The sequence below is a fragment of the Sorex araneus genome, chromosome 1, assembly GCF_027595985.1.
Source record: "Sorex araneus isolate mSorAra2 chromosome 1, mSorAra2.pri, whole genome shotgun sequence".
In the NCBI taxonomy this organism is placed as follows: domain Eukaryota; kingdom Metazoa; phylum Chordata; class Mammalia; order Eulipotyphla; family Soricidae; genus Sorex; species Sorex araneus.
The window spans coordinates 452,218,582-452,234,605 of NC_073302.1; the positions used below are offsets into that span (position 1 = coordinate 452,218,582).

At 66.6% G+C, this 16,024-nt stretch overlaps 1 protein-coding gene across 1 annotated transcript in view; it reads right to left on the bottom strand.

Annotated features, from left to right (window-relative positions):
* The window catches only part of PTPRN2 (protein tyrosine phosphatase receptor type N2), a 205,173-nt gene that overhangs the window by 141,482 nt on the left and 47,667 nt on the right, over nt 1-16,024 (bottom strand). Inside the window, exon 3 of the mRNA XM_055133868.1 lies at nt 12,224-12,340. Within this exon, the coding sequence (XP_054989843.1) occupies nt 12,224-12,340 (117 nt within the window). The remainder of the gene's footprint in view (nt 1-12,223; nt 12,341-16,024) is intronic.

Genomic DNA, 16,024 nt, shown 5'->3' on the forward strand with positions numbered 1-16,024 from the left:
GTGAGTGCTCGTGGTGAGTGCTCACGGGTCAGTGCTCATGAGGCTCGGGACACACAGAAGAGCTGCTCTGGATACAGCTGGTCAGAGACACACTCCGACTTTGGTGCAAACCTCACGCCAGAGAAGAGCTGGGACTGGCGAGCTGGGAGCAGCTGCAGGCTCTCACCTCAGGCCTGGACCCCCCCTGAAGCCACAGACCCCGGGCAGAGCAGCGAGGGCCCGGCTCAGGCCCGCCCCCGGGGAAGGGGTCAGCACGGACGCCGGAAACACCGGGATGCTCTCACGTGGCTGTGGCTGTGGCTGTCTGCTCCGGGGCTTCCCACCGCAGACATGCGGGCGTGTCAGGGCAGGGCCAGAGCCCCCACCCGGGGCCCCCAACGTCCATCTTCCCCAGGAGGGGAACCTGAGCACGAAGGGCGCCCGGAAACGCTTGCTGTGGGGGCTGAAACGGCCCGAACGAGGCTCGTCACTGCCGGCGGGCTGAGGGGCGGTGGCCAGCGGGAGGGAGGGGTGCTGTGGCCAGTGGGGGGAGGGTGGTGGCTGCGGGGAGCAGGGGGGTGGTGGCCAGCGGGAGGGAGGGGCGCTGTGGCCAGTGGGGGGGGGTGGTGGCTGCGGGGAGCAGGGGGGTGGTGGCCAGCGGGAGGGAGGGGCGCTGTGGCCAGTGGGGGGGGGTGTGGGGGCTGTGGGGAGCAGGGGGGTGGTGGCCAGCGGGAGGGAGGGGTGCGGTGGCCGCAGGAAGCAGGGGGGGTGGTGGCCTCGGGCAGCAGGGGTGGGGGGGTGGCCACCGGGAGGGAGGGGCGCGGTGTCCGCGGGGAGCAGGGGTGGGGGGTGGCCACGGGACTGGCCCACGGCTCGGGGACCTGCGCCAGCCCTGGGCCAGCCTCTCGGGAAGCAGGTGCTTGTTCAAATGTAACCAAAGGGCTGGAGCGACAGCACAGCAGGGAGGGCGTTTGCCTTGCACGCAGCCGGCCCGGGTTCGATCCCTGGCACCCCGCATGGTCCCAAAGCACCACCAGGAGTGAGCCTGAGTGCAGAGCCAGGAGTGACCCCTGGGCATTGCCACGTCTGCCGAGGAAAAAGGTGTGACCGAGGGTTGGCCTAACCGGGACACCACGGAGGCGAGGGTGGCTCTGCCTCGCGGCCGACCCGGTGGCACCGAGACCGGCCTCCAGGCCCAGTTCTTACGGAACCGAGAAGCCCCTGCTCTCACGGGCACTCCCGCTGCCGGGCTCATGCTGCGGGACACGCCCGCACACGCATGACAGCACGCTTACGGGAGGCTCCCTCTTCGGGGTTCTCGCCGGCGGTCCTGTAGCTCCGGGGGGCTCGTCCCGAGCAGACGGGGTGGGCGTCTGAAACCCCGCCCCAGGCGGAGCCGGCCCCAAGGTGCAGCCTAGCACAGATGCAGAGGCTGCGCTCCCGTCGTGAGCCTGCGGGCTGAGGCAAGCGTGGGCCGGGCAGTGCAGGGGACACTCACGGGCCCGACGTGGACACGGGGCAGGGTCGGGCGGGAGCCCTACGCACGCCTGCGGGAGCACTGCGGGGTGGCCTGGCAGAGTGCCCCTCCGAAAGATGCCGAGTGCTCTCTGACCCCCGAAATGGGGCAGGGGACCCCCAGGCTGAGCCCTAACCCGGTGGCCTCGCGGCCCTCAGACACGGGGCTGAGGGGCCCCAGCCTCGGTCAGTGGCAGCCGCCCCCTCCCGGAGGGCCCAGGCCGGCAGGGCGCTATGGGGCCCGCCTCCCCTTCGGCAGAGACACCCAGACCCGGTCTCCACTCCACGCCACACGCCGCGTCCTGCGGGGACCACGCGTGGGACGGAGCCCGAGTCCACGGCCAGTGGGCGGGACAGCACGAGCCCAACCCCAGGCGGAGTGAGAGCCAGACGAGGCCTGACCACTGCGGGGGCAGCCCCGAGAGACGGCCCCGACAGGCCGGGGTGGGCCAGGAGGAAACGCCGCGGCTCAGGGCAGAAATCGCAGTCCGTGACCCGACGCCCAGGACAGACGGGGACGTCCCTGGCCCTCCCCAGCAGGAATGGGCTGCAGGCCCCTCCAGGCTCCCGGGGGCAGGGCTGGGCCCAGGAAGGACCCAGGTGGGCGTCCGTGCGGCTGGCTCACAGCACCAAGCAGAAGGGCCCCAGACAGATGGACTCTCCCTGGCTGCACCCAACTGCAGAGCGAGGAGCAGTGCCCCATGAGAACACGGGGCCGGGAAGGGCCGGGAACACGGGACACCGGGAAGGGGCCAAGAACACGGGACACCCGGGAAGGAGCAGAGAACACAGGACACCGGGAAGGAGCAGAGAACACGGGACACCCAGGGAGGGACAGAGAACACGGGACACCGTGAAGGGGCAGAGAACACGGGACACCGTGAAGGGGCAGAGAACACGGGACACCGGGAAGGGACTGAGAACACGGGACACCGGGAAGGGGCAGAGAACACGGAACACCGGGAAGGGGCAGAGAACACGGGACACCCAGGAAGGAGCAGAGAACATGAAACAACGGGAAGGAGCAGAGAACACGGGACACCGGACCAACCAGACACAGGAGAGTGGACACACACCAACTGCAGAAACAGGAGAGTGGACACACACCAACCAGACACAGGAGAGTGGACACACCCCAGCCAGACACAGGAGAGTGGACACACACCAGCCAGACACAGGAGAGTGGACACACCCCAGCCAGACACAGGACAGTGGACACACACCAACCAGACACAGGACAGTGGACACACACCAACCAGACACAGGACAGTGGACACACCCCAGCCAGACACAGGAGAGTGGACACACCAACCAGAGAGAGGAGAGTGGACACACACCAACCAGACACAGGAGAGTGGACACACCCCAGCCAGACACAGGAGAGTGGACACACCAACCAGAGAGAGGAGAGTGGACACACACCAGCCAGACACAGGAGAGTGGACACACCCCAGCCAGACACAGGAGAGTGGACACACGCCAGCCAGACACAGGAAAGTGGACACACCCCAGCCAGACACAGGAGAGTGGACACACCCCAGCCAGACACAGGAGAGTGGACGCGTCTGATTGCTGGCGTCGGAGGGCACAGCACAGGGGACAACCCAGTGAAAGTGAGAGTGATTCACAGTGAGTGAGGTCTGGGCCGCACGGAGGCCGACTCAGAACCGAGCACCCAAGCAGCTCTCCAGGGCCGCAGAGAGCGACAGCTGGACGCGTTGCTGCGCGGCCCGAGCCGTCCCCTCCAGCACACACAGGCCCTGAGCACGGCCGCCTGTGGCCACAAACAAAGCAAAGAGAAAAGTCCACCCTCCGAGCAGCAGAACAAAGGAGAAGCGGGAGATCAGGAATCAATAACACTGAAGCGGGACAGAAACCGTGCAAACAGCCCGGTCTGTGGGGGCCGCGCCCGCGCGGGGAGCAGGGCGTCCACGCACGCGGGCGCGGCCAGGCCGCGGGGAGCAGGGCGTCCACGCACGAGGGCGCGGCCAGGCCGCGGGGAAGGAAGTGTCTGTCCCAAAGCCTGGAACCCGAGCTCTCTGGGAAAAGCCTGCGGCGCCGACGGAACCAGGCCCCTCCCCCCACCCAACGCAGCTGAGCCGTGCTCCAGGCCGACTTCACGTGGTTAACCCCAGGCTAACCCAGGGAGAAAATCACCCCGGTTCCCGCACACACACGGAGCAGGGCCCACCAGGCCTCCCTCCAGGCAACAACTCTGCCCTTGAAATATATTACTGGGATGGCCGGAGCGACAGCACAGCGGGGAGGGCGTCTGCCTGGCACGCGGCCAACCCGGGTTCAATCCCCGGCACCCCATACGGTCCCCCGAGCACTGCCAGGAGAAACTCCTGCTTCTGTGGCTCCCAATGCTATTCGTAATGGTTCTTCCTGCACCCAAAGCCAACACATAACAACCCGTTCTGACGTGCACCAATACATGTGTCAGCACATTGTGACATGTGCCAACATGTGCTGATACAGGCTGACATGTAGCAACATGCACTAACACAGGTTGATACATGACAACATGCACCAACAGAGGCTGATATATGCCAACATGCACTAACACATGTGTCAACATATTCTAGTGCTGACAGACACGCACCCACATATGCTGACTTACACTTTCTATGTGCTGATATCCACATGTTGACATGCTCCAAGCACATGCCAAACACATGCCAACACATTTTGACATATATCAATATATATATATAACATGATTCAATGTACACTGACATGTCAACATTTCCTGACCTACACTGATGTGCTGATGAGCCACACGTGCTGACATATAACAACACAGAACCCAATACATGTGTCAGCAACACATCTGGCACACACCAATACATGTGTCAGCACACTGTGACATGTCAACATGTGCCATGACATGCTAACGTGCCAGAAGTGCTGATGTATGCTGACGTGTTAACCCCTGCTGGCACGTGCCAACACACACTGGCCTGTGCTGGCAGGTGCCAGGCGTCCCTCAGGGACACTGCGGAGGCCCCGGGACCTGCCATGGCCATGACTCGGTCACGGGGTCCCACGCCCTGCCCCCTCGGCTGCTCCGTGTAGAGTCGGGGCGGATGGTGTCACCTGGGTCCTCCCTCCAGAGCCCCTCGCTCTGCAGCCCCCACCCAACACCCGCCTCCTGCCACCTTGGGGGTGGCCGCACCCCGCGATGACCTAGCCCCGCCCTGGCCCTCGGGCCTCGCCGCGGCCTGCGGCCACTTTGGTTCACTTCTCGATCTCCCTGGAACGGTTTCTGCTGACCGGGAGCCTTGGCCGTGTCCAGAGCACCAGGGGGCTTCCGAACAGTGCTCCCGCTCCCCACTCAGGCCTCCGCGCGTTCCGGGAGACGGCGGGACCCGCATCTGGCCCGCAGCCCCCAGGGACCCCGCAGAGGGTCAGGGCCTGCGGCTGACCGTCTCACGCTGACCGTCTCACGCTCTGGCAGCCGAGGTGCTTGCCGACCCTCGGGCCCGGCCTGGGTCCCCGGGCGGTGCTGAGTCTTTCTCCCCACACCTGGCTCCGCGGGTTTGCCAGCTCCGCCCGCCCGGCATGGGCACAGTGCTCTGGGCGCGACGGAGACCAGGGTCGGGGCAGGCTGCCTGCCGGCGGCATCACAGGGGTCTCCAGAGTCAGGTGGGCCCTGAGCACGGAACAGGGAGGACGAGAGCGGAGACTGGGCAGCCCGTCACCAGCCAGGCCGGGAGGGGCCGAGCAGGCCGCACCCCTGCAGAGTCCCGATGCCCGGCCCTCGCTGTGGCCACAGGCCCTGCTCGCGCCTCCTCCTCGCGGGCTCCTGAGACGCGCCCGTGTACGCCCTGCAGGAGGACGGCGCCTGGCGCCCTGCGGGCCGGGCGGGTGGGCAGGGGCCGCTTCCTCCAGTGGGGGGCGACACGGGTGGGGGTGGGGCGGGCGGGCAGGCTGCGAGCCCCCCGCCCTGTCCCGGCCCCGCTCGGATGCACAGAGGGGAGGGGCTGGGGCGGCGGGCTCGGGGCACGGGCACAGAGGGGCACAGCCGGGCGACAGCCGCAGCCCCTCCCGCCACGACCCTGCAAACACCACCCCCTCGCACACAGCTCGGCTGGACCAGAGACCCAGGCCCGGATTGTCCTGTGCCCAGGCGGTGCTGGACGTGTCCCCGGGGCCGCCACCATCTGGCACTCAGACGCGGAGAGGGCCGGGCCGTCCCCCAGAGACCCTCCGTCCCCCAGGCCCCGTGTTCTGCAGCATCAGGACAGGGTCAGCCGCCCCCTGGCCTGCCGTGCCCAGTGGCGGCCAGTGATGGTTGTCCTGGCTCCTGCCCGGTGCCCGCCCAGTGCCGGAGTCTCCACACGAGCCTGCCCACCGCCCGCTGCTCCAGCCACGCCTGGCACATGGGCTCCGAAACCTGAGCCAGCCCAAGTGAGCACTGGACTCGGAGTAGCTGGTGGCTGCAGAGCCCTGGCCCGGCTGGCCCCGCAGCCAGCACTGGCGTCCAGGGCCCCTTGGCCCAGGCAGCTCCGAGCTGAAGGGCACACACCGAGACCCTCCTCCTCGCTGCCGGGGCCTGCACGGGCCCCTCGCCCTCCTCCTGCCCGCCTGAGCAGGGCCGCTGTGCTCCGGTCCATCCCGCCACAGCGCGGAGAGGACGGCAGCTGCCCACCCACACAGCACCCCGACTCCCCGGCCGTCAGCGCGGACAGGCTGGCGGCCACCTGCGCTCAGGACACCACTGCCCTGGGCTCCAACGTCCAGGCTGACCCTCACCACCTGCCCAGAGGCCAGACAGGACGGCTTGTCCACGCAGCCCCGCGCCTGCCTGGGAATGGCCAGTGTCCAGCTGCGGGCAGGGGGCTGGGGAGTGGGGCGTCCACTGCCGCCCCAGGCCGGCCTCTGCAGGGTCTGCAGGAGGCAGCAGGTAGGGATGGCCGCAGGGCAGCCCTGTCCTCCCGGCCGTGTGCCTGTCGGCGCTTCCTGGGCCCTGGGGACAGGGGCACTCGGGGAGTGCGGGGCCCACTGCCCGGCCAGAGCCGACTCGCAGGCACTGCCCGCTCCTCAGGGCCCCGCGGGGACACAGGACACGGAATCAGACTCAACCGCCCTCGCACCCACGCCCGGGGAACATTCTGGAAGCCTGAGCTTATGACCTGATGGGGGAGGGGCCAAGGGGGGTGACGGGCAGGTGAGGCTGGGGGCGCTGGGCCCTCACGCCCTCGAGAGACGGGCCTGCGGGTGGCACCAGGGCCTCCAGCCTCCTGTGCCCAGACCCTCTCGCACAAACAGGGGGGGGGCACGGCATCTCAGAGTCCGCCCAGGATGCAGGCGGGCGGAAGTCGGGTCTACGCTGTTCTCTAGCCGGCTGCACTGAGCACTGGGCCTGGGTTCTCAGGGGTCTGAGCTGGAGAGTGGCCGAGGGTCTGGGCAACCCAAAGGGCAGGGAGGGGGTGTGACGCACTCGGGGGCGGGGAGCAATCGGGGGCTGTCGAGGAAGGGGAGCAGGACATGGGACACACGCCCGGGGCTGGAGCGGGCACAGCACAGGGGGACCTGCCGGGGAGAGAACATTCCGGAGAGGCCCCGTGGGGACCTGCCCTGTGGGGACCTGCCAGGGAGAGAACATTCCAGAGAGGCCCCGTGGGGACCTGCCCTGTGGGGACCTGCCGGGGAGAGAACATTCCGGAGAGGCCCCGTGGGGACCTGCCCTGTGGGGACCTGCCGGGGAGAGAACATTCTGGAGAGGCCCCGTGGGGACCTGCCGGGGAGAGAACATTCCGGAGAGGCCACGTGGGGACCTGCCCCGTGGGGACCTGCCGGGGAGAGAACGTTCCGGAGAGGCCGGGCCCGAGTGCGGGGGAGCAGCAGCAGCCTGGTGACAGTGACCTCTTCGGGTGGACACAGGCCCTGGCCCTGTCCTTCCCGGGGCCCGTGTGGGGTGGGGGCCGGGCAGCAGGAGCCAGACTGAGGCTCCACCGAGGGTCCCGGCACACGCCCCGCCCCGGGATCCGGGGAGCCAGGCTCTGTCCTAGCTGGCGCTTCCCTCGGCCTCCCCGTGAGCCCGCCCCACCCTGCCCGACAGTCCCACAGGACCAGCGAGGGGAGGAGCACTGCCTGGTGGGCGTCCTGGGGAGCAGCACCAGAGGGCCAGTGAGGACCGAAGGGCAGACGTCACTTCCGGGCACCAGGCGTCAGGCGGGTCACGGCGCGGGGACTCGCCACGTTCCTGGTCGGCATCGTGATGCGCTGACTGCCCGCCACTGGGGCGGCCACCTGGCGGGGCGGGCAGCACTCAGCAGGGCCTGGCCCCGGGGAAGAAGGGCTCTGCGGCCACCTCCCGACCGGGACAGGCCTCACCTCCCTGACCGGGACAGGCCTCAGAGGCAGAGCCGGTGCACGGGCGGTGGACGCCCAGCTGGCCCCAGTGGCCTGACAGCCACAGCTGAGGGACAGCAAGCGTGTGTCCTCACCGAGTCCCCAAACAGGACATAGGGTGGCCGCGGAGCGGAAGGGGGAGTGGGGGGGTGGAGTGGGGGGACCCAGCAGGGTTGGGTGTGTCAGGTGAGTGTGTCAGGCTGGGTGTGTTAGGTGGGTGTGTCGGGCGGGTGTTTCAGGTGGGTGTGTCAGGAGGGTGTCAGGTGGGTGTGTCGGGCGGGTATGTCAGGTGGGTGTGTCAGGCAGGTGTGTCAGGTGAGTGTGTCAGGTGAGTGTGTTGGGTGGGTGTGTCAGGCGGGTGTGTCAGGCGGGTGTGTCAGGCAGGTGTGTCAGGTGGGTGTGTCGGGTGGGTGTGTCAGGTGGGTGTGTCAGGTGAGTGTGTCAGGTGAGTGTCAGGCTGGGTGTGTCAGGTGAGTGTGTCAGGCGGGTGTGTCAGGTGGGTGTGTCAGGTGAGTGTGTCGGGTGGGTGTGTCAGGCGGGTGTGTCGGGCGGGTGTGTCGGGTGGGTGTGTCAGGTGAGTGTGTCAGGCTGGGTGTGTCAGGTGAGTGTGTCGGGCGGGTGTGTCAGGTGAGTGTGTCAGGCTGGGTGTGTCAGGTGAGTGTGTCGGGCGGGTGTGTCAGGTGAGTGTGTCAGGTGGGTGTGTCAGGTGGGTGTGTCGGGCGAGTGTGTCGGTGGGTGTGTCAGGTAGGTGTGTCAGGTGAGTGTGTCGAGTGGGTGTGTCAGGCGGGTTCTGTCGGGCGGGTGTGTCGGGCGGGTGTGTCGGGTGGGTGTGTCAGGTGAGTGTGTCAGGCTGGGTGTGTCAGGTGAGTGTGTCGGGCGGGTGTGTCAGGTGAGTGTGTCGGGTGGGTGTGTCAGGCGGGTGTGTCGGGAGGGTGTGTCGGGCTGGGTTTCTCACACCCTCACGTCTGCCTGGCTCTGGGCTCTGCTCTGGCTGTCTGGGGCAGGCGGGGGGAGTGGGCCAGACCCTGGCTGCAGCTGCCCCACCCCTGCTTCTCGGCTCTGCCCCACCCCGACCGTGCAGGTGCCCGGGGGCCGCGGGCACAGACTCAGCCCCAGAGCCGGCCAGGTGCTGACATCACCGGGACCCCAGGCCGGCCCTGCGGGTGACAGGAGCTGACCCCAGGGGCTCACGGCCGAGCCCCCATGGGAAACGGCGGGTGTGGCCCAGCGCTACCCCCGAGCCCCTGCAACCCAGCCAGAGTCTGGCGTGGGTGTTGTCAGGGCTTCCCGGGCCTCACACTCGGCTGGACGCTGACCCTGCTGGGGGGCGGGAGGGGCTGTGGGGCCACTCGGCCTCTGGGAATTCCCGGTGGAACCCGCCCAGGCGGCTGCGCTCTGCCGCCATGAGACTAACTGGTCCTCAGGCGCCGTGAAACTGGGTCTTTGAAGGCCGTTCATCAGCGCAGGGGTGAGGGGGGAGGAGACGGGCCGGGGAGCAGAGGGGGAGCCACGGGGATGAGAGGAGGCGAGGGCAGCCCCGGCCAGGGCGACTCACCCGCCTGCCCAGGGCCTGGCCAGGTGGAGGCCGCAGGTGCCCGGCCAGGGTGTGAGGAGGGTCGCCGCCCGCCCTGCGCACACACCAGCAGGAACAGGCTCCCGGAGCCGGAGGTCAGCCCGGCCCCTGCCAGCCGCCCCCTGTGCCAGGACTCCCGTCCGCGCTGCCCAGCGTCCACACGGCGGCCAGAATGGCCCGCGGGCGTCTGGGCTGGACGGGCGTGGGCAGCGGGGACCCCAGACTCAGCTCAGCTGTGCCGGCCACTGGGACAGGGTCAGCGGCACGTGGCGGGCGGGCGGCCATGGAGGCCGGGAGGGCCGGGTGGCACATTGGAGGGGCCTCCGCCCAGTCAGGGCACAGTGGGAGCACGGACGGGGCCCAGGGCAGCACCGTCCAGCTGCGCCGCCAAGAACACGGAAGGGAGGCCCGGCCCATCCCACTAGCGCTGGTCCCGCTCCTACACGCCCCTCCCCACCCAGCCCTTCCCTCAGCTCCTCCCTAGCTCCTCCCTCAGCCCCTCCCTCAGCTCCTCCTCCAGCTCCTCCCTCAGCCCCTCCCTCAGCCCCTGCCTCAGCCTGCCTCAGCCCCTCCCTCAGCCCCTCCCTCAGCTCCTCCTCCAGCTCCTCCCTCAGCCCCTCCCTCAGCCCCTCCCTCAGTCCCTCCCTCAGCTCCTCCCTCAGCTCCTCCCTCAGCCCCTCCCTCAGCTCCTCCCTAGCTCCTCCCTCAGCCCCTCCCTCACCTCCTCCTCAGCCCCTCCCTCAGCCCCTCCCTCAGCCCCTCCCTCAGCCCCTCCCTCAGCCCCTGCCTCAGCCTGCCTCAGCCCCTCCCTCAGCCCCTCCCTCAGCTCCTCCTCCAGCTCCTCCCTCAGCCCCTCCCTCAGTCCCTCCCTCAGCTCCTCCCTCAGCTCCTCCCTCAGCCCCTCCCTCAGCTCCTCCCTAGCTCCTCCCTCAGCCCCTCCCTCACCTCCTCCTCAGCCCCTCCCTCAGCCCCTGCCTCAGCCTGCCTCAGCCCCTCCCTCAGCCCCTCCCTCAGCTCCTCCTCCAGCTCCTCCCTCAGCCCCTCCCTCAGCCCCTCCCTCAGTCCCTCCCTCAGCTCCTCCCTCAGCCCCACCCTCAGCTCCTCCCCATCCAGCCCCTCCCTCAGCCCCTCCCTCAGCCCCTCCCTCAGCCCCTCCCCATCCAGCCCCTCCCTCAGCTCCTCCCTCAGCCCCTCCCTCAGCCCCTCCCCACCCAGCCCCTCCCAATCCAGCCCCACCCTCAGCTCCTCCCCATCCAGCCCCTCCCTCAGCCCCTCCCTCAGCCCCTCCCTCAGCCCCTCCCCATCCAGCCCCTCCCTCAGCTCCTCCCTCAGCCCCTCCCTCAGCCCCTCCCCACCCAGCCCCTCCCAATCCAGCCCCTCCCTCAGCTCCTCCCACAGCCCCTCCCTCAGCTCCTCCCTCAGCCCCTCCCTCAGCTCTTCCCGATCCAGCCCTTTCCTCAGCCCCTCCCTCAGCCCCTCCCTCAGCCCCTCCCTCAGCTCCTCCCTCAGCCCCTCCCTCAGCCCCTCCCCATCCAGCCCCTCCCTCAGGTCCTCCCTCAGCCCCTCCCTCAGCCCCTCCCCACCCAGCCCCTCCCAATCCTGCCCCTCCCTCAGCTCCTCCCACAGCCCCTCCCTCAGCTCCTCCCTCAGCCCCTCCCTCAGCTCTTCCCGATCCAGCCCTTTCCTCAGCCCCTCCCTCAGCCCCTCCCTCAGCCCCTCCCCATCCAGCCCCTCCCTCAGGTCCTCCCTCAGCCCCTCCCTCAGCCCCTCCCCACCCAGCCCCTCCCAATCCAGCCCCTCCCTCAGCTCCTCCCACAGCCCCTCCCTCAGCTCCTCCCTCAGCCCCTCCCTCAGCTCTTCCCGATCCAGCCCTTTCCTCAGCCCCTCCCTCAGCCCCTCCCTCAGCCCCTCCCTCAGCTCCTCCCTCAGCCCCTCCCTCAGCCCCTCCCCATCCAGCCCCTCCCTCAGGTCCTCCCTCAGCCCCTCCCTCAGCCCCTCCCCACCCAGCCCCTCCCAATCCTGCCCCTCCCTCAGCTCCTCCCACAGCCCCTCCCTCAGCTCCTCCCGATCCAGCCCCTCCCTCAGCCCCTCCCTCAGCTCCTCCCTTAGCCGCTCCCTCAGCTCCTCCCTCGGCCCCTCCCCATCCAGTCCCTCCCTCAGCTCCTCCCACAGCTCCTCCCTCAGCCCCTCCCACAATCCCTCCCAAAGCACCTCATAGCCCCTCCCACAGCCCCTCCCACAGCTCCTCCCCACTTCCTCCCTCTCCAGCTTCTCCTCCCTGTCTTGTGTGTCTGTCTGTGTGTGCCTCTCTGTGTCTGTGTGTATATCTCTGTGTCTGTATCTGTCTGTGTGTGCCTGTGTATGTCTATGTGTGTTTGTGTCTGTGTGTATGTGTCTGTGTGTGTCTGTGTGTCTGTGTCTGTGTATGTCTGAGTGTGTCCATGTCTCTCTTTGTGTGTGTCTGTGTCTCTCTGTGTCTGTCTGTGTCTGAGTGTCTGTGTGTGTCTGTGTGTCTATGGTCTGTGTCTCTGTGTCTGTGTGTGTCTGTGTCTGTGTCTGTCTGTGTCTCTCTGTGTCTGTCTGTATCTATGTCTCTCTGTGTCTGTGTCTGTCTGTGTGTGTCTATGTGTCTGTGTGTGTCTGTGTGTCTGTGGTCTGTGTCTGTGTGTGTCTGTGTATGTGTGTGTGTCTCTGTGCCTGTGTGTCTGTGTGTGTCTGAGTGTGTCTATATCTCTCTTTGTGTGTGTCTGTGCCTCTGTGTGTGTGTGTGTGTGTGTGGATTGGGCTCACCCCTACCTGTGTCTGAGTGCGGTGGCTGTTGCAAACTGGCCCTCAGGCGCTGAGTCCCCAGGGACACTGGGTAGCCGGGCGTGTCCATGGCGGGAAGCCACTGGCACCTTCCAAACGCTCCATCTGTGAGGGACAGAGAGGGACAATGAGGCCACTGCCGGGAGGAGCTGAGTCACTCCAGCCCTGGAAGCCCCAGGCTGGCTGGTGTAAACAGGGCTCCACAGCCACAAAGACTCATGAGGCAGTGCTCACGAGAAGGGACAGTCAGGCCTGGGGAGCCCCAAGATCCCTCTCCCCCCCCCCCCCCCCGTGTGTCCTTGTCCACCCATCGAGCTCTGCCCCTTATGAGGGTAACAGAGGCCAGAACACCCAGGAGTACAGCCTGGCGCGGGCCAGGGGCACGGGCACCGGGGACGGCCCCCTCGGGCGCTGGCAGGGGCAGAGAGCGCCGCGGAGGGGCCCTTTAGCCGGGCATTCACAGCTCACTGCGCGCTCGGCCGCCGTCCAGCCACACCTCCTAATTAATTTAGGCACCAATTAGTCTTTATTCAGCAAACTGTTCACTTTGAGACGAGCTTCCCGTGGGGGTTCAAACACTCAGGCGGCGCCTTTGGCACACAAAGCGCGGCCCAGGGCGGCGGGCGCGGGCGGCACCTGGCCCCACGGCCGCTCCCCGCATTGTCCACAACAGTTTCATTCCCGAAGAAAGGCGCCCAGAGGCAACAGGCTCAATGGCCGGCCTCTCGCACCCAGGGCAGCGTCCCAAGGCCCATGGCCTCTCCCGGCCTGGGCTCGGCTCGGCCCAGCTGCCCCCAGACAATGGCCGGGCCTGCCGCCGCAGCGGCCCCCGGCCTGCGGGCAGAGGTCCGGGGGCGAGAGGCGGGAGGGACAGAGGAGACCCGGGTGCGGGAGCCGACATTCTCCCACACTGACTCTGGGTGGGTGGGTGAGAGGAGCGGGAAGGGCCCCCCACGAGAGGGGGAAACCGAGGCACCACCCTCTGCCCCTCTGTGGGTGGCCACACGTCACATGCTGCAGGGAGCCCCTCCTCCTCGCACCCGACATGCTGCTCCCCCAGGCCCTCCCCAGCACCAGCCTTCAGTCGGCGTGTGGAGGACAGAGCTAGGAAATGAAGCAGCAGGTCACACACATGCGCCCATGCACACACCTACACACACCACGCACTCTCACACACTTATACACGCCCACGCACTCACACACACTTATACACATCCATGCACTCACACACACACTTATACACATCCATGCACTCACACACACACTTATACACACCCACGCACTCACACACACACCTATACACGTCCACGCACTCACATACACACCTATGCACATCCATGCACTCACACCCATGCACTCACACACACCCATGCATTCACATATTCACACCCATGCACACCATGCACTCATACACCCATGCACATCCATGCACACTCATGCACATCCATGCACACACATGCACATACATGCACTCATACATGCATGTCCATGCACACATACATGCATGTCCATGCACACTCATGCATATCCATGAGCACACACATGCACATCCATGCACACACATGCAATCCATGTGCACACACATGCACATCCATGCGCACACGTGCACATCCATGCAACACGTGCGCCTATGCACAGGAGCCAGCATGGCCCGCTGATCTGCTGCAGAGCTGCAGCATCCCGGGTGCGGGGAGGGGCTCTCAGCAGCCTGGTCCCCTCTGGTCCTCGGGCCTCCCTCCCCACACCCAAACCCGCCCTTGGAGACGCGGCCACAGTGACCCCTGGTGGGCCCTTCCCTGCACTGCAGGGTCTTCAGGAGGCCAGACAACAGCAGCCCTGTGCAGGTTTACACAGACACACACATGCACATATATGCACAGGTGTGCACCAGACACATACGCACATGTGCATACATACACATAAATATACACAGGCACATGCATGCACACAAACCTACATATGCACACATGCACATAAACACACATATGCACATGTGTATACACACATACACCTCACATGCACATACACAAATACCTCACATGCATATACACATATGCCCACTTACCATACAAACACCTATGCACACATACACACATACACCCATACACACACACACATACACCCATACACACAGACACACACATATTCACACACATATTCACATATGACCATACACAAATACGTTCACACACTCCCACATATACACACCATGCGCACAAGCCCCAGCTCACTCGGGGCTGAGCCCTCCCACCGTGGCGTCCCGTCAGCCAGGGAGCTGAGCCTGAGTCCTCACGGCCCCCCGCCTCCCAGCACCCTTCCGGCCCTCAGGGAGCGAGCGGAGGTGAGAGGAGGCAGCAAACTCCCCTGCCCCCGGCCCCGGGCACCCCTGCTCCCGCACAGAGGGCAGAGGGGAGCAGGACCCGCCCGGGAGGGGCCGCTACACGGGACAGCCATTCGGCCGCGGGTCTCCGGGCCGAGCAGCCGCAGCTGCCGCGTCCCACGTCTGCCTCAGAGCTGGCACACGAGGCAGCGAGGCTCTGACTGAGAGACCAGAGACGGGCCCAGACGGGAGCTGCAGGGGGGCGGCTCCTCAGCACCCCAGCCGGCGGGAGCGCGCAGGGGTGCTGCGGGACCCCTCTCAGCCTCAGCCCTGCAGCACCCAGCACCCAGCACCCCAGGGGCTGCCTCGGAGGGGCGCGGGCACCCCGGCAGGCCAGCACGGGCAGCACCACCACAGGCCAGCCGGGCCGTGGCCACCGGCGCCACCCGCCTGGGCAAGGGGCACGGCTCAGCCGCCGGGCGCCTCGGCCCGGGCACACGGCAGGGCCCGTGAGGACGGCACTGTGGCCGCAGAGCACGGCCTCAGGCTGCAGCAACGGGCCAGGGGCCACACGGGGCCGCGCACTCCGCCCCCCGCCCACAGGGGCGTCCCCAGGTCCAGAGTCAGAGCCGTCAGCCGTGACCTCCAGTGCTGGGGAGGGAGGAGCAGAGGTCACCGCCCGGGGGCCGGCCCGTCTCCTCCAGGGAGGCTGCGCCCCGGCTCTGCTCGCCACAGTGAGACCATGGAGCCCAGCCGGACCCGAGCCCAGACCAGCCCCAGAGACGCCACGGGAGTCGGGTCACGTCGGAACCAGGCGGGGGCAAGTACACGGCAACTCCCAGGGAGAGGCACCGTCCACCTGCCAGCGCCTGGGGCCCACACAGTGGGGGACGGCCACACAACACACACGCCACCACACACACGCTCAACACAGTACACACACACCACCACACATGCTCAACACAGTACACACACCACCACACACGCTCAACACAGGACACACACACCACCACACACACTCAACACAGTACACACGCACACACACCACCACAGTACACACACCACCACACACGCTCAATACAGTACATACACACCACCACACACGCTCAACACAGGACACACACACCACCACACACGCTCAACACAGGACACACACACCACCACACACACTCAACACAGTACACACGCACACACACCACCACAGTACACACACCATCACACACGCTCAATACAGCACACACACCACCACACACTCAACACAGTACACACACAGTACCACACACGCTCAACACAGGACACACACACCACCACACACACTCAACACAGGACACACACCACCACACACACTCAACACAGTACACACACCACCACACACGCTCAATACAGGACACACACACCACACACGCTCAACACAGTACACACACGCCACCACACACGCTCAACACAGAACACATATACACCACCACACA